The sequence below is a fragment of the Anser anser genome, assembly GCF_964211835.1.
Source record: "Anser anser genome assembly, chromosome: 2".
Lineage (NCBI taxonomy): Eukaryota > Metazoa > Chordata > Aves > Anseriformes > Anatidae > Anser > Anser anser.
The window spans coordinates 87,234,265-87,256,982 of NC_139721.1; the positions used below are offsets into that span (position 1 = coordinate 87,234,265).

General features: G+C 36.1%; 1 protein-coding gene across 27 annotated transcripts in view; it reads left to right on the forward strand.

The window, feature by feature from the left end:
* Window positions 1-12,228, forward strand: part of CDH18 (cadherin 18) — a 543,479-nt gene extending 531,251 nt beyond the window's left edge. For 25 of the 27 annotated variants that reach the window (XM_083824886.1, XM_083824887.1, XM_083824897.1 and 22 more), the window contains 2 exons: window positions 5,011-5,262; window positions 6,840-12,228. In XM_083824886.1, coding sequence (XP_083681012.1) covers window positions 5,011-5,262; window positions 6,840-7,342 — 755 coding nt within the window. In that variant the 3' untranslated portion in view covers window positions 7,343-12,228. The remainder of the gene's footprint in view (window positions 1-5,010; window positions 5,263-6,839) is intronic. The other 2 variants (XM_083824901.1, XM_083824904.1) reach the window with 1 other exon arrangement.
* Window positions 12,229-22,718: the final 10,490 nt, after the last annotated feature.

Below are 22,718 nucleotides of genomic sequence, written 5' to 3' on the forward strand. Positions count from 1 at the left end.
CTCACTTTAGAAATGCTACTCATTCTAATATATTTTCTTTTGGTTTTAATTAATTATGACTTCACAGAAAATTTAGAAAAGTTGAACTGCTTATATAAGCAGAGCTGAAAATTAAAGCATGCCTTAAACTATAAACAGGTTTTTACTCATTTTTTCCCATTTCTCTTGTGCCTGCCTATAATCTATAACGTGTCAAAGGAATTCTCAAATTGTGAATAATAAATAAATTAGTATTCTCCAAAGTGCTCCAGTAGTCACCTTCCTTGGTGTTATCATTGTATCTCAGCTTCTTTGATTTTACTATGCCTTCCTGTCTCTTCTGAGTTCAGAAGCTCGATGTGAAAAGGCAGAGGTGATAGGAAGAGGAATGTGATAACTGCCTGGCATGCAGCACGCAGTCTGGCTTAACAAACTGCCACATCTTCAGAGTGTGAAGAGCTGCTGCATTACAGCCATGCAGAATTTCCCATCTGTAACCTCAAACCCACTTGAGAGGATGTTCTTATGTTCTAACTTGCTGTGTGTGCAAAGCACAGCCCAAATATGAGAAGGTTTAGTGGTCATGAACTGGAGCAATGTGCACCACAGGGAAGCAGATGAATCTTTCTTTCCCTATTGTTGTTAATTTTCCCTTAGCAGCCAACCCTTTCATTTCCAGCAAGCCCAGGTTCTTACCATACTTCTCAGGGGTGAAGTTCACAGTCTAAATCTGTAGAGAAAAAAGACTTTCCTTCCAGGCTTGGAAGAATCAGATCTGCAGCTTGCAGCATCCTAGTGCTATTGCTGCTATCCTATGCACTTGTGTTCCCTGAGTGTCTGCTGTATCTGTTTTCAGTTATCAAATGACTTTCTCAGTCCATGATCCCCTCTCCTCTCTTTCAAACTAGCTTTCTTGTTGTAACATATTATTATTATTATTATTATTATTATTTCCCTTGGTAAACTCTTTCCTAGGTCGTCAGCACCTGTCTTCATACTTGGCTGCCTTTAGCTTTTACAGTTTGTGGGATTTTTTTGTTTCATGCCGAAACCCTTGTAAAAGCTGCTCCTTCTTGTAAAAACTTCCTTCTCAATGGGTCCTCCAGAAGTTTTTGATACAGAATGTAAACAGCTTAATTAAAAGATGGAAACAGGATACAGTTGATACTGCAGTCTGTCAATTTCTGTTTAAAAATTTAAATCATTATAAACAGAACTAAAATTTCTCATTATTATTATTTTTATTTTTTTAACGTTATATATGACAAACTTCTCCTGCTCAGGAATCCTAAATTTTACTTTGTTATATTAGGTCAGTGATGTTTTTCTTTTCAGCCTGCATTTTCGTCATTGCTTCTCTAGCTGTGTCTAGCTGTGTCTAGCTTCTCTATACTGGATCCCTCACTCTTTTACAGATTTATGCGAGAAGGAGGGAAAGAGGAGGTCACGCTTTCCTGCTCAGATTTTAATACTGGGGCCTTCTTTGGATATAGGCACAGGAAGATTTGCATGTACAAAATTTTGTAGGATTTCATAGAATCGCAGTCATATAGGTTGGAAAAGACCTCCAAGATCATCTGGTCCCACCTTTATTTTCATAGTTATGCAGACAAGGTAGATGAAGTGAAGTGTCTGGGGCTTGTAGACACTAACAGAAATAATGTAGAGTATTAAGCAGAAATGAAGGACTGTTCTTATTATTGGTAGTAACACTTGCTGTCACCTTTTGGAGTTAGCAGAGTAAGATCTGAGAATTTTTTTCTTCTGGGATGAGAGACATGACAGATGTTAATATTAATGCTTAGCTCATGGATACGGTGTCACTTATTACCAATAGGGAATTGCATTTCAGGCTTAGTCCTTGAACACATCTGTAGGTTTTTGAGGTGTTATTTCTGGATAACTTTGTTGTGTGATTGTCATCTTCTCGTTTGTTGTAACTTGAAATATAATTCCCTTAGAACTGTCATTTCTTTGAAATTGCTTTCCTTTCTTGCTGATAAGTGTGTCCTAAAAAGTGCATGTGGGAGTGTTGCACCTCACTAATGACTTCAGTGGGATTTCTAGTTGACCACTCAGACTTTAGCTTATTGTGGCAGTATTGGTGCTGAGGGAGAAAACAAAGAACAACCCCAAACGAAAACCAGGACTGGTCCCATTATCTTGCAATGAAACTTAATAACACAGGCTGGCTGTGAACATTATATAGCAGTTGGCCTTGGTACCTCCTCTGGACCCCGAGCAGTACCCAATGGACCTTAGATTTCATTATTATGTTTCTTTTCTGAGTTTATGAAATATTATGAAATCTGTAATTGCAGCCCAACAGAGCAGTGGTATTACCATAGCATGAAAGGAAGCTATGTTGTACAGAGTGTAGCACAAGGCTGTTTAGGGATGCTTAAGGACCTGCAGGCTGTTGGAATAACACTGAAGCACTGTGTAAACTGGGAGGAGTAAACTTGTGCATGCTTGTCCACACTGCTTGCTGGGAGGGTTGCTGGTATATGCTGTTACCTCAGGCTGTGGCTAGGTTTTATGTGAGAGTCCTAGTTGGTCCAGACCAACAGAATACCAGGGAGAGTGCTGAAATTCAGCAGTGTGAGTGATCACTGTTCCTGGGATCACACTCACTCCCCACCCTTGTTTTGTTTAACAGCCTGCAAGTTCAGGAGATGAAAAGAGAAATTGTAGAGAGAAGTTCTGCTAATAAGCTGTTACAAGGAGCATTTCAAGAGAGGGAAGGAATTATAAATTGGATGCTGAACAACCAGAAAGTCACTGGAGTTTTTAATGTATATGAGGGAGATGATGAAGAGTTTCTTTCTGAATATAGAAGAACAGAAGCAGCAGTCATCACCTAGTGTGTATAATGAGAACATTAATTTCTTTTTATGCAAAATATGTATTCATTTGAAATTCTGTACTAATCACAAATATATGTGTTTATTTCTGCTCTTGGGCTGTTTCTGGAGCTCAATCTGCTACTGCTTTGGCAGCTGACAGACAGACCAACTACAGGTCATTTTGTATTCTGTGGTGGTTTCCCTGTTTGAACCCTTGAAGATTTTTATCGATGTCTTCCAGCAGTATTAGGGAAGTTGGGACTGACAGTCTAACATTAAAAAATAGAGTGAGTGGCAAATGGGAAAGATATTATAAAAAAAGCAAGCCAAGAGTTTTTTTTTTTTTTTTTTTTATGCAACATTAAGTAGCAGAAAGATAAAACAGCTGCTTACTTTGCCCCCTAACTTTACCAATATATGTGCCGAAAAATTAAAAGCCATGCAGACGATCTACCTGTTTGCAGTCTGTGGTCTGTAAGGTTATGAGTTTGTTTTAGGAGTATTTAAAATACATCAAGTGAGATTGTTCAGGTACTGCATTTAATTAGATCATATGTGTATCAAAGAACAAGCTGTTTCAATTTTGTTAAGTTAGACTTACGACTTTTCCATATATTTTAGAATTAGATCAGCAAAGCCTAGTAAGACTTCGATGGTGGGCACAATCTGTAATCATGGCCTTAAGGCTACTACTCACTCTGCTTTAGGGAAGAATTTTCTTTACAAAATAAATGCAATCTGAATCTGTGTTATCAGGCTTAATTTCTTCAGTCATTTGACTCCGTTATGAAACAGAACAATTTCTTTCCTAGTCTAGATGCTGAATAATCTGGAAATAATTTATTTCTTAACAATAATATGATGAAAAATTTAAGCATTGCTGAGAACACCATGGTATGTTTTATGAGGTTATAAAGACCAAGATTAAGCAAGAGAAGAATTAAAATTTAATAGAACGTTTATAAGAAAAATATAAATATTTCTGCATATCATATGCTTTAGGTATACAAGAATCATTTCCACAACACTATGTCAAATGAAAACCCTGACTTAATATATATCTTTTCATCAGCTCTGTGTTGGAGTTCTTCTATGGACTATAAAAAACACTTTTACTTTGGAATATGTGTGTACCAAAAGTATTTTAGCTGTGGAAATAACATTTTCATAATGGTCTCCAGTTTTGCGTTGTATATCTGTGGGCTCTTATTCAAGAGCCAGTACTTTTAAAGTGGCAGCAACAAACTGAAACGAAATTTTAAACATATGAAATTATGATGTAAATATATTATCATAGCATTTCTTCCTCTGCACTCTCTTTATGCCGCTTAAATTTCTTGAACTTGAAGGGACATGTGTGGCAGTTTACCATCCCAATTAGTGCCCATAAATGCTCTTGCAGTGTGTGTGTAGTAGCATTAGTATTCTCATTGACTGTAATATATGCCGGACGGGCCTGTGGGTAACATAATGGTGACAAAATGTTGCATCACTTTCTCTCGCTTTTCCTTACCTACCTTTGGCCTTTACTGGTTTAGAACAACTAGTATCTGCTCTCTCCTTCTCCCTTCCCCATTCCCCTTCCCTTCCCCATTCCCTTTCCCTCTCCATTTCTCTTTTCTTCTCCCTCTCCCTCTCCCTCTCCCTCCTTAACTACATCTTCGTCTTGACCTCCCTACAGCATGAGTCCTTTCAAATATTTTCTGAAAGCTTGGGTGATCTATAAAATCTATCACAAACAGCAAAATGTGAAAGTTTTATTTTAACTTTTACTAAAGACATTTTAACTTTAATTTGAGAATCAAAAGGACTTTATGTTGATGAATTCCACAACAGATATTCTTAAATTTCCTGGTATTCACATTTACAGGTGATATACACAGCATATCATAGGATTAAAACACTTGAAAACTGGGCCCAAAATGTTTGCCAAAGTTCACTTAGACTCTAAGACATGAGCATAAATAATCTTATTTATGCAATTCTAGTTACTTTGCCTTGTCTCCTCTTCATCCTCCATTGGCCAGAAATGCTTCCCAATAAATTTAGATCTAGATTATGCATTTTCACAGATTAGGATTGTGCAATTCTAAAATGCCCAATGCTTCTACTGGATAGGAAACAAACAGTTAATAACATTTTTCATTTTTGCTTCATTAAGATTTTTTTTTTTTTGATACCGTAGATAACACAGCCAGTATCCTGACTAGAAGAAGGAAATACAGTCGAACTACTCAAGATATCTATTATCTCCCGGTTTTGATTTCTGATGGTGGAGTGCCCCCTCTCAGCAGCAGTAGTACTCTCACAATTAGGGTTTGTGCTTGTGAGAGAGACGGACGGGTGAGAACTTGCCATGCTGAAGCTTTTCTCTCCTCAGCTGGGTTGAGCACAGGAGCTTTAATTGCAATCCTGCTCTGTGTTGTCATTCTTCTTGGTAAGTCATTTTCAATATTAAGTACTGCCATCCTTCCACTGGCTGTCTGAATGAGACAGGGCAGAAATTTTTAATATGATATGTTTTTGATCCTGAAGCTGCCTGGTAGTAGAAGGTAATTAGAAACACATAGCTGTGATTAGGGGGGAAAGGTTTAGCTAAAATTCATAGGAAAAATGCCTTTAAAGTACATTATTGAATACTTGGAATCCACTAGAAATACTTTTTCAGAGGTTATCAAGTAATTAGCACTGCAGATAATTTTTTTTGTAATTTGGAAAGATTTCAAAAAGCCACTGACTCTAATTCCATGTCTGGAACAGTGTGAAAAATTATAGAAAAGAGATGAGGAAAGCTTTTTGAAATGCATTACACTGTAAGAAGCACCATTAGCACTGTACAAAAGCCATTTCTTAATTACCTTTGTGGGATAAGCTGATAGCAATGCACAGCATAATCCACAGAGGCAAGGGACATATGAGACAATATGATGACTCCATTAGATAAATGTCCTTGCAAGTGCATTTTCTTTCCACTTTTTTTTTTTTTTCTTTCTTTCCCCCCCCAGGCCAATTTCAATGTTACCCATTAGTTAATGTTCTTTTATTTATTTATTTATTTATGTACTTATTTATTTATTGTGGCAGAGGCACAACTTGCTAGGTACATATTCCTGTACTATTTATGTGCCTTTCTACATTCTAATAGAGATGGCAAGAAATAATGTGAATTGCACTGTGACTCACATAGGAGATTTTGAGGATTTTTTTCTGAATGCTCTACATTTTCTAAAGACTACTTACATCACAGCTTACTTCAGAGCTTCTTTATCAAAAAAGTATTTTAAAATGTATAGTAATACATTTAGTTTTAAATCTTGTATTTTATCATACAAGATTGAACATTCATAAGAGAAAAAATAAAGCTTTTACATTTTAATTAGATATATATTCTGAATATTGGTCTCCATGAAGATCTGAAAGCCCTTAACAATGCTTCTGAAAAATGTCAGCCTTAGTTACTCATTTCTCATTTATTGAAGGGTGTTATCCCCTTTTGTGTTCTTTATGAGATTCCTAATAATCTAACCAGTGGATTTCATTATTGGCTCAAAAAACACTAGCAGTTCCCACAGAGGAAATACACATTAGAAGAGTGCTCTTTACTGTCCCTTTGGAAGACCAGTATTGGAAGTTTCTAATTTTACAATAGCACTATTAACTTTCCCCTTGGTTGTCTGTTGTCTACCTGTTACACTTTGGTAGGTTGCTATGTTAAAAAACAGCTGTATAGATTTCATGGGTCATTTCCAGGCATGCAGTAATCTATCTTCATGTAACAAACACATTATACCTCAAAGGTAGTGCTCACTTAGGACTATAAGTAGGCTCTTTTCCAAATTGAATATGTGCCTGATGTAATGATACTCCAGTTCAAGGCCAGCATAATAATATCAGAATGCAAATATTAGCCTGAAAGGATTACACTTCTGTATTCATGACTTAGTATCTGCTATTTCTGTAGCATATATCTACTTACTTTGAATGTAAACCTTAAACCTAATCTAATATCTGCAGTTTTCTCTTTAGCAATTGTGGTCCTTTTCATCACCCTAAGACGTAGCAAGAAGGAGCCCTTGATCATTTCAGAAGAAGATGTCCGAGAAAATGTTGTGACATACGATGATGAGGGTGGTGGGGAAGAAGACACAGAAGCATTTGACATCACAGCACTGCGTAATCCATCAGCTGCTGAGGAACTAAAATATCGGAGGGATGTTCGTCCTGAAGTGAAGCCTGTGCCCAGGCATCATCCCTCTTCAAGCCTCGACAGTGTAGATGTTCAGGAGTTCATTAAACAAAGACTGGCAGAGGCCGATTTGGACCCCAGTGTGCCCCCATACGACTCCCTACAGACATATGCCTATGAGGGTCATAGATCAGAAGCTGGATCTATCAGCTCTCTGGATTCAGTCACAACACACTCTGACCAGGATTATAATTACCTTGGTGACTGGGGGCCTGAGTTCAAGAAGCTAGCTGAACTCTATGGGCAAATAGAATCAGAAAGAACAACTTAGTTGTAATTCCCAGAACAACTGGAGATAGAACGACAGCAACAGTAACAACAAATGAATACAGTACTTGGAACTGAGCAAGTTGTACACAGTTACTGTAGAACAAGTGCCCTTTTCATATTTGAAACTGGGTTCTCCAACTGGAAGAAAGTAAAATTTGAAAAATACAGAAAAAAGAAGCTATTGTCCCTTGTGTATATTTTTTAATTGCTCAATAAAGTCTGTGGTACCATATCTGTAACAGTACCTAAAGTAAAGCCAAGCAATGACACTTTCATTGCAATATGCTTAACATCTCCAAGCTATAGTAAGTTATGGTCATGCCTGTATAGGAAGATAGCTGACGGAAGAATGAATTTCTTGCAGGTGGTTTTGATGTTGCATTTCTAGCTGTGCTCTAGGCCTTGTGATCCCAGTGTGAGGTAGCCAGTGGGGTTTACTATCAGTGTGAGAAGTTCTGAGAGTCAGTTTCCTTTAACAGAAGGGATAAGCCACACCTGTCCTCTTAAATAAATGGTCCTTTGACAGTTTAATCTTACTGAATTAGCAGGTTGCATTGAGATGTCGTTTAATTATGTCCTTCATAATCTTTTCATCCCTAACCAGCTAACAGAGGGAGGGCATCATTAGCTGTCAGCATGAACATGGCTCTAGCCCATAACCCCAGAGCTGCTCTGTTACTGTGTGCTAGAGGAACTGTTGTTTCCAGGGTGTGTGCTTTTTCTTTTTGTCTTTTCATGGGAACACCATTCATCTAAATGGAATGGATCCGAAGTACTCTTTATGCAGCAAAGCAGATGAAGCATAGGTCCTTTCAGTAAAAACAATGGCAGCACCATTAGAGTATGCAGTTATTTGGTTCACTGTGCTTCGCTTATATCAATAGATGAAGCTTTTGAAGTCTGAATCTAGGAGCAACAACAGTCTATTTATGACACAGAGTTCTTAATCATAATGTGTCTATTTCTGTGTGTAACTAAAAGCACAATAGAGCTGCTGGTAAGACACTGGAATGGAGAAAATTGAAAACGTGAGATTAAGATGATGATGCTTTTTTTCTTTTTAGTTCAATTTATGGATATTTCATTTCTCTTGCAGTATTTTCTATCTAAGCAGAGCAAGCCTTTTTTTTTTTTTTTTTTTTTTTTCCTCCTTGTTTCAAGCATCATGGGAACAGAAACATTTTAAGTCAGTGGAGGGTGAAAAAAATAAAATGTGTTATTTGGGGGGTTCATATGGATTAAATAAATTGATCTTTCATGTTAGTCATTTTTTGAGAATTGTAGAACTTGCTCATTAAGCTGCTTAACACCTAGTTCAGCAGATTTATATTTCCCTTTGTTTTGTTTGAAACTTCAGCCTTTTGTTTGTCTGTCTTGTGATAATACCATGAGAGGACCAGGAGTCCATATCCTATGAAGGATTATGGCTGATAAGATTCACTATCTATTACAGCCTTTTGCTTTTAAGATGATTGTAGCTTTGCTTATGGAAGTGGACTTTTATAATATGTATTTAATAGAGAAACTGTTCAGGGCAGAAGCTGTGTACTATTTTTCTACTCTGTGGGTTGGTGTGGAGAGTGACATATATCTGAACACTGCACAAGATTCTTCCCTGTGCATTTCAGGTACCACTTATCCTTCAGCTTGGAAGAGGAGGGATTACTTAGAATCAAAGAATCACTTAGGTTGGAAAAGACCCGTAAGATCATCAAGTCCAACCATCCACCTACACTACCAAGTCTACCACTAACCCATGTCCCTTACTGCCACAGCCACGTGTCTCTTAAATACCTCCAGGGATGGTGATCCCACCCCTTCCCTGGGCAGCCTACTCCAATGCTTAACCATTCTTTCTGAGAAGCATTTCTTCCTGACACCTAATCTAAACCTCCCCTGATGCAACTTGAGACTGTTTCCTCATGTCCTGTCACCTGAGAAAAGGGACTGACACCCTCCTTGCTGCAACTTCCTTTCAGGTAGTTGTAGAGAGCAATGAGATCACCCCTCAGCTTCCTTTTCTCAAGACTAAACAACCTCAGTTCCCTCAGCCTTGATTTCTAATACCTTCACCCACTTCATTGATCTTTGCTGAACGCATTCAATCTTCTTGCTCCTCCTAGCAGGGTCTGTATTGCTGACCTACAGTGGGCCACACAGGTGAACACTTCCCTTCTTTACTGTATGGATGGGTAGGTCATAGATATGACTGAAACTTTTGATCAGTCCTACTTTAATAATTGTCATTCCTTTTAATAAACTCCCTCCCAAGATATTGTTGATTTATTTTGGTTTACACAGCCTTCTGGAAAAATAAGCAAGTAGCTTTGGAAGAAGCTTTTCAAGCTCTAAAAAATACTGTTTGCTCTTACTTCTAAAATTGTTTTTTAACTATACTGTTTTCATTGCAATTTGAAAATTATATCTTTTCTGTCAACATCCAAACTCACAAACCAGTTTAGACGGGGGGGAAGCCCCAAACCCTAAAATGTTCTGCTGATGATTTGAAAGTAGTTCCCTAATCTCTGTTCAGATTATTGTTGTTGTTTTTTAATTTTTACCAAAGACAGAATCTTCTAAAAAAATAAAAATACTGGAGAGATTCTCATTTTAGAGTACAATTAAACTGATGCTTTAATGCAGTGAGATTTATAATTGGGCTGAGAATGATTTATGTATTTTCTTTTTTGAGGATAGAGTTTTGAGGATATATTTCAGTTTCGTCCCAAATGAAGGAACTAGTAGTGCAAGATTTTGTGAAGATATATTTCCTTTTGATTTAGATCACACTTGCTTTATGTCAACATCTCAGTTTTTATACTGTATGAGTGGAGTGCTAAGAAGAAAAGTCTTTGAACGTTAGTAGTACCATGAGCCGTAATAACTTGTACCACATATGCATGAAAGCTGCATTCATTGTTATATTATAGTTTTGAGAGCCAAGAGTTACTTATCTTTATGTCTGTTCCCTCTGGTCTTACACCAAAGCAAGGAAAATCAACTGTGTTTTGTACTTTACGTGGTATGCCAGTCATTGTTTTCTTTTTATTTGCATCATAGAATATTTGGGCTTAAAAGCCAACAGGAGCTAAATGCAGCGACATCAACAATCAATCAACTCCTAATGCTCATGTTCTGATTAAGTTAATGAGAGAAGGAGGTCATATCTCAGAGAAATAAGAATCCCCTTTTCACCATTTCTGGTGCTCTTTCGGTGCTGTACAACACATGCATTGTACCCACAGCCCCAGGAATTCAGAACCATTTAAAATTCTGCAGGGTTATTGAGACTTCTGCTTATTCTGCGGTGTGTCCTGTTTGGTATGTCCTATCCATGGTGATCGCCAAATGTGCTTTTCTGTCATGTTACGTCTGCATGCTTGCTATGCTTACTGTTTTTTACTCCAATGCACATCGCAGTGCCGTGTTGTGTGCATGACAAATAGCAGAATATTAAATCTTCAGGGCCACAGAAGAAGGTCTCATGATGCAGAAAGAACAGGTTTGCAGATTTCTTTCCCTGATCCCACGGAATTTTCCTTTGGTACTTGGTGTCCTATGAACAAATTTAAACTATATTTGAGAATTTCTGTGTTCACATTGATTAAACTGGAAGAAAACTAACACTGCGTGTCATGGAAGGTACAGTCATTTTGTAGCACTGCTGATTTAAACAATGTGTAAATTCAGTGGAAGTATTGTGGGAAAGTCTTTCCTAGATAATGATTAAGTCTGGTTGTTGCCTAAGTCTGGACTTTGCTTAAAGCTTTCATGGACCTTTTGTATAGTCATATTCTCAAATGTGTTCCAATTATCCCGAATAGTAATTCTGTTGCCGCTGAACAACTAAATGCTGAAAACTGCGAGTTTTACTTAAGCTGGAAGATACAGAGTAAAGTTAGACGGTACATGGAAAGGGATACTTAAGACATTTCTGATTTAGATTTTATTTCTGCTACAGCTATTCAAATAATTGTGTGTTTACACCCAATTAATTAGTCACTTTAAACAAACCCTCTTTCTTGTAATGGTGGGAGCACTCAGTATGCTGTAATCTTGATGTGTCATCTGAGAAAATGGTATCTATGAGATGTAAAATATATGCTGTCAACCTAAAACAGTAAAAAATTCAATTTAATACACTTTAAAGAAAAGGAAGAGTTGGAATTCAACGGGTTTTGGATTAATACATTGTAAACAGTTTGTTTATGAGTGTTGCCATGTTTCATACACTTAGAACACTGTAAAAGTTGAAAGTCATTTCACTCTTATGCACTTTATTTTTTGCATTTCTTTGTAGAAAATCAAAATAATTGTAAACATTTTTGTTTTCAATTTCTAATTGATGCAGTTGTTTTAGTTGCAAATACTGCAAGAAAATGTCTATGTGAAAATATTCTCACTGGTATTTAAAAGAAATTGCAAAATTTCTATGCTCTAATCCTTTGTCAAATCATCCTTTAGAAAAAAAAATAATAATAATAATTAAATATATATATATATATATAAATATTGGACCAGTCTGGAGTTAACCAAACTTACAGACTCACACAAAGGAAATGTTCTATATACAGAGGAGAATATGCAATTATGCTGCCTAGGGTAACTTTGTGGATTATAAAGCGCTAAGACCTTGTACTTGCAGTATATATAAATGGCACAGTGCATTCTAAGGAACATTAGGAGTGTGTTGCAAGTATTGGGCCATCCTTATTTTTCCAAAGTCTCCAAAAATATATATATTTTTTTTAACAAAAGAATAATGTAAAGTATACCTCCTTATGCAAGTGTTACTGATAGAAATTGTTACATTTTCTTTTAATAAACAAAAGGGACGAAAACTTTTATTCGTATTTTTCAAATAAAATATGCTCTTTGCTATGGTGATGGGTTATTGTATTCCTCATCACAACTAGAACGGGTTATTTTTTTTTTCACTTCTGTATCTTATACTCACCAAAGAACTGAAGGTGTCAAAGGGAACTCTGTCTTTAAAAATGAGCTGTGATACAGCAGTATTAATGAGGTCAATGTCAGAAATGGTATGGTAACTTTAAATAGACTTTAATGCCTGGTATAGTCACTCAGTTATGTCACTATTTCAAAGACTGTCTTACATGATTATTGCTACAGATGGGTAGGGAGAGAGAGAGAGACTGAGAGATACTTTGCCACAGACTGCAGTATAACTGCTAAATGGTTCATTACTTTTACTTCTGGCAACTATTGCACTCCAGCCATCACTGTCCTGAAACTGAAATACAGCATTATAGGATGAATACATTATCCACATGAGTGAGTTAGAGAATTGCACATCTACGAAACCAGATTGGTGGTAACAGCCAGGTTTATTATCCTAAGTTGACACAGAACAGAAGAGAAAAAAACAGGCAAGGACATTCCCAATGATTAATCTCAGGCACCTGAAATAGCAGTGTACAGGAATCATTCATTCTTTCTCAAATGAATTAAACAGGCTTTACCAACAAATTACGTCTTAGAAAACAGTGATACGATGGCTTACAGGGAACTTGTTACATGTAATACCTTCTTTCACAGACTGACAGAATTCAAAAATAAAGCTGAGGTTGACAGGAAATGGAAATACAATTTTGTTATAGGACTCATATGCACTCTGCGTTACTGCCCACAGGCCAGTTTAGGTCATGTACCACACCATTCTATGCAATTCTCACATGTGCCTCAGCAAAGCCCCAGAGAAACTTAGCACAGTGAGAGATTGTTCAACTGCAAGATAAATATTGTTAGCCTGAAGCTGAAAGCAAGTTTTTTGTCCTCATTTGAGATGTTTAAACATTCTACAGAATATTTATAAGGATTTTAAATTATCTTTCATATCTAAGATTCAGTGGATACTCTCTCTCTCTGTCTCAGCAGAGCTTATTATCTTATATTATTGTTAAATTTCAGGTTGCTTGAAATCCATTCTACTTTTATTCTTGGCAAAATGTATTACTTACATTTAGGTACAGAGTCTCTTCAAAAGCTAGAAAGCTTTTCATGTGAGTTTTGTATAATGCTTCTGTGGGCTTCATGTCTCCCTGAGGCACTTCAGTGCTTTGTAAATCCTAACAAATCCATCAACACACCTCAACCTTTAATTAATTAACAGGAAAGTCCTGAAGATCCAACAAACTCTTTCTACATTAGCTGCCTCTAAATTTGATTTTTTTCATTCTGGAATTATGTGCAATATAACATATTATAGGTGATGGGCAGTATGTATCTGCAAAAACATCCTCATCCACAGGAAAAAAGATCATATATCTGGAACAGATGCAGCTATTGGTAAAATTATTAGAGATAAGCCATACAATCCATAAAATATCTAGTGATGCAGGGCATATTTTTTCAGTAATGTATTATGATTATTATTGTAAAGCTTTATGATTTAATATTTCACTGTCTTATATCCATTCCTATTATAGGTAATAAAACCAGAAGTTTCCCATTGGAGAAAATTTCTGCCATATGTTATACGTAACAAAACCTCTACTGACTCTTTTCCAACTCTTTCATTTCTAACCAAATTTTAGAATAGGTGAGTGCAATATAATTTCATTGCTCACACTTAATTTATCTTGTGTGAAAAATGTGAAAAGAATATAGACTAAATGCAAAATAATGAATGAAATAATTGGATATAAAATTAATAAATACACAATATAAACAAATATACAGGTATATAAATACACATACGTATATACGAATACACATATACATATATACAAATATAATATAAAATTAATGAATATAATATGCAATATAAACAATATAATAATAAATGAAATAATTTTAATGTGGTACATACAAAGATGCTGCTTGTCAATTGAAAAGTAGGGGACTTTGAAAGTTTAGTTTGGCAGTTTAGACTTGAACTCAGGCAGCTCCTTGCCAAGTTATATTTTAGAAGGCAGAAACACCTTGTGAGGAGGAAAAAAAAAAAAAAAAACTGATAGAAACATCTGAGTTTAAATGTGTGGAAGAGATACTTGCTGTCTTGTGAAGTTTTACATTATTCTGACAGCCAAGAAGATGCCGCTATGAGTTGTTCCTGTGGAAAAGAAAACTTTTGCCCTCTGAAAGTGAAAAGCTTTTCCTTGTTTGCAAAGTGTTTTATGTCAGACTTTATCACAATTTGAAATGCTTCATCCTGAATGTGAGAGGCTGAGATGGTCAATCTGTCTCTTTGCATCTTGTGCTGTTTGCTGTAGATTGTGTGGCCTATCCTGTACAGTGCTTGGTATTGCTGAGGAGCATCACATTCTTGACAGATTTTTTTAATAAAAATATGATGGTAAATTTGTCTAAAAAGATCAGTATGAAATGCTGGGCATTTCAATTCAAGATCACTAGTTCATATTTGAACTGGAAATGAGAAATGCAAACATAATTGGCACCAAATGACTGCTTCTTTATATGAAATTTTTAATCTCACTTCAGTGTTAAAGAAAATCTTTGGCAATGCCAAAGGAGAGGGAGTCATTCAGACTGATCACCATGTTCCTGTCTTCTAATTACATTCTGCTACTTGTTTGACCTTGAGGATCTGGGAAGTATCCCTGTAAACAGACATATTCAATTTTTAAATAATAGTACTGTGGCTGTATTCAGCACTGAGTTCCTTCTCCAGCTTCCATCCTTGCTATATTACTGGTGGTGTTTCCAGATTGGAGTGGGTCACCATAATGCCTCTGTAGCTGTCACAATCTGAGTCAATCTTTCTACAGAATTCACTGAAATAAACTTATCCAGTCTCGGTACAGAATGTAACTCTGGTTTTGTCTGCCTTGCTTTATGTAAAATACAGCTTGAATTCTCACCTCCTCTCATGCTTACAAGAATTTCAGCCACATAAGGGATAAGGAATCTTAGAATAGAATCTTAGAATATGCTGAGTTGGAAGGGATCCACAAGGATCATCAAGTCCACCTTCTCACTCCACACAGGACCACACCAAAAACAAACCCTATGTCTGAGAGCATTGTCCAAACGCTTCTTGAACTCCTGCAGGCTCGATGCCAAGAGCACTGCCCTGGGGAGTCTGTTCCAGTGCCTGACCACCCCCTCGAACAAATGGTAGAAATATTTTTTAAGTGAAGGACCACTCAGTGGCCTTTATATTACTGGTAATAGAGAATTATTATAAATGTGTTTTAGGAAAATACTGAATCTGTGGATGGTCCGAACCTTAATGTCTTTGTGCTGAATAAACAACAGCTGAGATTTGTTATCCCACAGAGCTTAACATTTACACATGGTTGAGGGAAGCTGTCAACCTGCTGATGTGACAGAAACAATAGGAATAGAAATATAGGTTAATTGAGGATATTTTATAACTGAAGTCCTATAGACAGCCTAACTAAGGGAAAGATAAGGCTTAATTACTACTGAAGAAAGGAGGATGGGTAACTTGATATTTCTAGGTGATTTAATCTTTCGAGAAATTCAAAAGAGAAAATTTACAGGTGAGCAAAAGTCCTTGATTTTTTGAAACATGATAATGGATAACTTAATACACACAGGAAAGAGGAATAACTAGATGTGAACGAGTAATAATGGACATGAAAATGTAGTTCACTCAGTGATAAAAAAGCACTTTATATGCATAAGTATTTAATATGAAAGTCAAATATTTTACTAGTGGAAAGAGTAACAGTAGAAGAAAACTTGAGCTTAGTATAGTAAAAGTGAAACTTTGCACCATGAAAGAGAAATGCTGATGGATCCACAAGCAAATCTTCTTTTCCTGTCTCTGCCATTGATTCCTTATCCATCCTTGAGCAAATACCCTAATATCTGCCTGTTAGCAAGTAAGTTACTTGTCCTTATTCCAATGTGCAATTAAACTATTCAAATGTTTGCCTGAAATCCATTTTCTCCATATATCAGTATACACTAAACAGAAGAGGCTAAATTGAAAGGTTAGTTTTTACTAATAATCTGGAACCTTAAAACTAGACGATTTAGAAACTCAGCTTTAATTTCCAGCTATGAAAATCCATTTTTCCCAAGTGCTTTGAGAACCTGGGGTGAAGGGTGCTGATGAAATTCAAAACCTTCCAGTTCTATTCTTCAAGTAAGAAAAAATTGTACAGAAAGTGCATAAGGAAGGGCATATGTAACTGAAACAAGTTTACTTCTTACCTGTAAATTAATGAGTGGTTTTATTAGAGTTACACCTCTTGTTTCCAGTACCTAAACCTTTTAAAGGAACTACTGTTAAGTATATTACCTGATAAAGTTTTATACAGTCTATATACAAATAGACTGATATAGAAACGGCAAATGTTGCTTACTGAGAAAAACATCATACATTTAATTTAACAAAACTTGGTATAATCATATTGATTATAATATTATGTAAGTATGGGACTCATTACAAATGTCTTAATGAAGGTCTTTATGTGTGTGTATATGTGTGCGAATATTATATATATAAAGTAAATATATTTGTAGCTTATAATCCGTACTTAGAGCATTTTATTATAGTTCCATTAATGTCATTTGCAAATGTGACAGCTACCACCACCAATTAACAACTTTTATTTACTTTTGCTGAACTGACAGCAACATACTGGTCACAATAGTCATAGAATCTACTTAGGTATGGGCATTTAAGCTGCTTCTACACAAAGAGATAGAGAAAATCTTGCTCATAGAAACCATTAACTTTGCCTGTTTTATTTAGAATATTCTAGGAACACCAGAAAAATAAATCCTTATATTGAAAGTTCTACTCATAATTTTATTCAGCTCAACACCTTGCAGAGCCCCTCTTGATGCAGTTTCATATTAAACATTTTAAGTATATGGTAAAATTAACAACTTAGCTTGAATAAAGAGGTTAATCTACTGAGAGACAGTGCTGTAAAGAGAGAAGCAGAAAATCATATCAGAGCAACAAATTCTGCACACTTGTGTCAAAACTAGATGGCTTTTATCCTTGTACTGAAATGCTTCAATTGATCACCTTTACTATTGTGTTTGTTTGATAGAACCAAGGGGTTTTGATCCATCCTGCAAGAAAAGAAAAAAAAAAAAAAAAGGCTTTCTGCTTGATGATATATATGATATGTAGTCTGGTACACAGAATGTATTAAGGTGGGGAAAACTATTGAGAGATTAGAAGAGTGAAACAACATCTGGAATCTATACATACTGACTGGGATATTCATTCTCAGTCAGTTAGGGTGGCATTGGAGGTAGATTATTTCTGTATGTTGTATTTATACTTAGGTGTCTGTGTTTGCTTTTTACCCTTGTCGCATGAACCATATGACTGAAGGGACCGCTTCATTTTGGGACGGCTTCCCTGCTTTGCTATTGGATTTGAAATGGGCTCAGTTGGTCTCTCAGTTCAAAGATGCTACCCTGATTGTCTTCCTGTGGGAAAACTGCTTTGCTTTCCAAGATATTGGGGGCATATTAAGATTGAAATGACAGTGGGTGATCTGTGCTAGAGGCTTTTTTTTTTTTTTTTTTTTTTTTCTGTTTCATAAAGCCTGGGACAGAAGTAGTTTTGATCCAGCTATGACTAATACTTCCACGTTACCTAAGAGCCTTAGAGAGCATTATGAAATTTTATATATAGGAAAAATATGACTGAAGCATGAGATTTAAATGTCTTTCATTCAAAAATTTCCTCACCTCTAACCACTTCATATAGAACAAAATGCAGGTAACTGCCTATAAATCAAGACAGTGATATTAGAAGAGAGAATGATGGGTTTTATCCCTGTCCTGCTGAAACACAGTGCCAGGCTGACCTGCATCAAGATATTGCTGCTCCATCTCCAACCCATCCACCTCCTCCCCCGAGCAAGTGGCACAGGGGTTGGGTCCTGGGGCTGTGGTCAGTCCCTGAGAGCTGCCTCTTCCTCCTCACACCTTGCCCTGCTCCAGCATGGTGTCTGCCCAGGGGCTGAGGGAGAGAAATCCCTGCTCCAGCTCCGCCTCCTGCCGAGAGGCCACAGGGGGATCTCTGCTCCAGTGCCTGGAGCCCCCCCTGCTCTCCTCCTCCTCTCCCCCAATAAATAGCTGTGATTTTTCCATGGTTTTGATAAATCTCGCTGATTTTTCTTTTACTCTGGATCCTGCATGATTTCCAAAAGGCCTTTGTATTGTTTTGTTTTGTTTTATTTTATTTATTTTATTATTTTTTTATTTTATTTCTAATCTCAGCCCTCACCTACTGTCTTAATCAAACCTCCTGAAAACCAAATGGAGTGTTACTGTCTTTTGGACAGAGTTTTGAATAAACTGTTTGAGCCTACAACCCATATTCTCTAAACATAACATAATGCTTAGTGGTTTATGCTCTCTGTGATGGTGCAACGTTTACCTAATTATTTTTATTTTGCTTCTTTGGATAGAGCTTGAGGGCAGCTGATGTGGTTTAATACATCTTGCTCAGATAATATATCCATTGTTTTTCTGTCTGGTAACAAAATCTAGGTACCGAACCAAGGGTTGCAGAGTTGAAAAATGTTTTGCATTCCTTCCATGCCACTAGATTTTGCCACTCCTATAAATTTCAAACTGAATCTGAAGAAGCACAAATAGAAGTGCAATTGATTTTTTAGTGAGATCGAAGATAGAAGATCCTCTAAAAAATTACACGATAAGAGACACTACAGCAACAAAAATGACAAAAAATGCCACACACACCAAAAGTGCATACCTCTGTAATGAAAAAATAGTGAAAAAAGGCCCCGTAATGTTTGTCCAGTACTGTAGTTTCCAGCTTGTCATACAGCCTGCAGTCAGAACTGAACAAACCTAGCATGCATCTTATTTAGCCTGTTTCGGACCACATGATTCGGTTGTAGAGCAGTGAGAGAAAAGGAGCAATCTGAAATTCCAGTGAACACTTTCAGTCAAAATGAGTAGTTCATAGAAAACACTGCACAAAATAAAATATTGACAGCAAAGGTAGAAAAAAACAACTATGGAGGAAAAAATGCTGAATACTACATAGTGTATAGTCAGTGCACAGTACTTGATCTAGTTCCTGAGTAAGTTATTACTGGATATCATTATGCTCAATGGTATTTGCCATAAGACAATGCACTTTTTATTTCAGGCATTGCAAAAGATACAAGTTTCTTGTAGCTTCGAATCTAATTGCTTAGAATGCACTGTAAAACTCCAGTCAGTTCTGAGCAGAGGATGAGACAATTAGAAATGGTTTTTAGAGGTAGCTAGAAATTCTTTCTTGACTTTATTGTAAACACTTTTTCCTGTACCTCTCATTTTCCGTAGCAGTGATCAAGCCTCTGAAAAAGCTCTTGTAACACTTTTTAGATAGTTTCAGTCATTTTTGCTTCACTTGATGGAGATTACTATTCCCATGTGTTGTGTTAGATAAGTAGTCGTGCAGCACATTTGAAGCTTGAATTAAAAGTCCATTTTTTTTCCTCTGAACAAGATTCATAAATAAAAAATATCATCTTTGAATAAAATCCTGATATTGCATTGAAGGGAAAAGGCTTTATATGTTAACACTGTCGAGACTCAACGATGCATAGTAAAATGGCTCCACAAGCTATGAAATTCAGATTTCAAACAAATTCTCTGACTTGAATTTAAAAAATGTAGTATACTTAGTTTTGTAAAGATTCTGCTCAGGATCTGTTCAATTTTAGCATGAAGATGGGCTGAAAAGTGATAAAAACATATGTAGGCTCATTCTCTGTACCTTGAATCATCACTCATAGAGTTGTCCCACAACAGGAGACCACTTTCAGAACATTGTATCTGAGAGACACAGCAATGTAAGATCACCTGGATGTATTCATTTCTCAAGCACGCACTTCTCCTACCCCTAACTCTAAAGTTAATTCAGCAGACTCTTATACTATTTCATCCTTGTTCACTTAGCTTACTGTCAGTGGTAAAGAGATGAAGACTAAAACCAGGGATAGGCATGTCATTGGAATGAGCTCTTGAATACCATGTCATGTCTATTCTTGCAGCTGTCACTGGAATAAAATTGTTCAGATGGGTGGTCTGTCCACGCTGGTAGTGGTCGTTCAGTTAGCTCCCTTGAAAAAACACTGGCAACTGTACACATTCATTTCACATCAGTTTGACATTTTAATGAAGGTGCTCATACTCTGTTCTTTCTCATTCTTTATGTATGAACAACCTCTGGGCAAATAGGTTTCTAACTCAGTTCAATAGCAAGACTTTAGGACAACTAAGTGTACCCAGTTGGGAAAACTAAAATTATTTACTGCTTAAACATTCAAGTACCATACCTATATAATACTCAAAAGTTGACTGCAGTGAGGGTGCACCTACTGTTTGAATGACAGTAAGTTTATTTTGAACTGGTACTTTGGCACTGTAATTAGTTTTCTGTGACTTTAATTGCTCTTTGCTACTTTGTCCATCTCTGATCAAAAAGACTTCAGAAAATAAAATGGGCTTAAAGGTAAAAATAGATTAGAATGTATTGCCTTGATTATGCATCTAGTTGTATTCTAAAAAAAATTAATTAACCTGTTTCAGAAGTTCGAAACTTACTCGATTCCTTAGACAATTTTTCTAACAAAAGTCATATCTCAGATTCTGGAAAAAAGCCATATTCATAAATCTACTAATATAAAGAGTAAAGATAGGTCAATTTCTGCTGAAAAATAATTGAAGATACGGATTTGCATAGCTCTTTATATATTTATTATTATTTTTAAAATTAACTGTCCTTCTATATCCATCTTTGGTTTTATGAACTAGTTGTACATAAGCAAGACAGACAGTATACATGAAAAGTTACAGCTGTTTCAATCATGCCTCCGTGCTGAAACTGCACTTAATTTCCTTGCTTTCTCACTAATGTGTTTGCTAAAGAAACAAGCAGTGTTTTAGCTCATTATGCCAACAGAGTTGAAACTGCATTTTTCTGTGCACTTGCTGGCCTCTTATGCCTTTGAAAGTAGATGAAAGCTTTAAAATCCTTTAGTTTGCTTGATTAGACAGTGACCCTTTGCATGGCATTGATTTCAGGATTTATTAGAGTTTATTAGCAAGTCACCTTCTCTTTTTGTTTGTTTGTTTGTTTTTGGTATGTGTTGTTGGCAATTACCCAACTTCCTCAGTAACTAAATACTAAAAACAATCAGAATTAATGCTGATGTCCCTTAAAAGGTTTCAGTGTTACTTTTTCCTTTAAATTCCCATTACATATTAGTACTTCAATATATTTTACATACTTATGTGCTAGTACTTGACTTATTATTCATTTTTTAATACAGGAATGGAATACCTGTGAAAAGGAATGTTGAAAGAGCCTGGATTTCAGTTAAACGACAATCCATATTAAAAGGTCTTAAGGAAAAAATATGAGGAAAAAAAAAAAAAGACAAACAAAAGACGAGCTATTTAATGTAGTGAAGGTGCAGACGGTGATTTGCAGTGTGTCATCACTCCCTCCTGAAGACAGAACTAGAATGGCAGGTTATCTGTATGGTGCTTACCAGGAAAAAACATTCAATGAACAAAGCACAGGGGAAAAAGAGGACTTAAGGTCTGCAGATTGCTGGGCATAGTATGACTGTCTATAAACTGTTGATTGATGACATTAAAAGCACAGTGCTATGCTGAGCATAGAAAAACAATGTAAACCAAATAAAATGGATACTGTCCAACACAGCTTGCAAAATCTTCCAAATAGATGTTGTTTGTATGCTTTTTAAGTCTCATTACTGCTTTTTAAGCATCATTACTGAACATGAAAATAAAGAATAATACAAGACTGTAGTCCAACTCTGGATGAAAAGTACTTGACACATTTCTTCCATTTTGATTGTGATCTGCTCCTTGTCATCAAACACAGTCTCATGACCAATTCTGCATCTATTTCACTGGGGTTTCATCCAGAATATATTCCTCCAATTTATCCTGGAATTCCACACAAAATAGTATACAAGGTTTTACTCATGTTTACATATGTGACACGTATTCTTTGTTCATTAGAGGGAATGAATTGCTGAAGGTGGAAATTTGATTAGACAAAGAAATATCCTCACCAAATCAATGTTGGCTGATACTCTACATTTTATTCTTTTCAATATATCTACAAATAATTTGTAAGATTATTTGCTTTAAATTTCTTCTGAGGGTTGGAGCTCGGCTGAATGTTACACAGTATCTTGAGTTTTTCTTTCAAACACATGCAAAATATTTCTAGTTTTCTGCAATATATCCTCTATTATCTTTCAAAATAGTAACTAATGGGTAGAAGAACGGTTAGACATGGAAGAGTTTTGTCCTCACAATAGTCAGTGAATTTTCTACAGGATTTTCTGGTGAATGAGGGGAATGAAGATGCTACTTTGCTCTCTCATGCTATA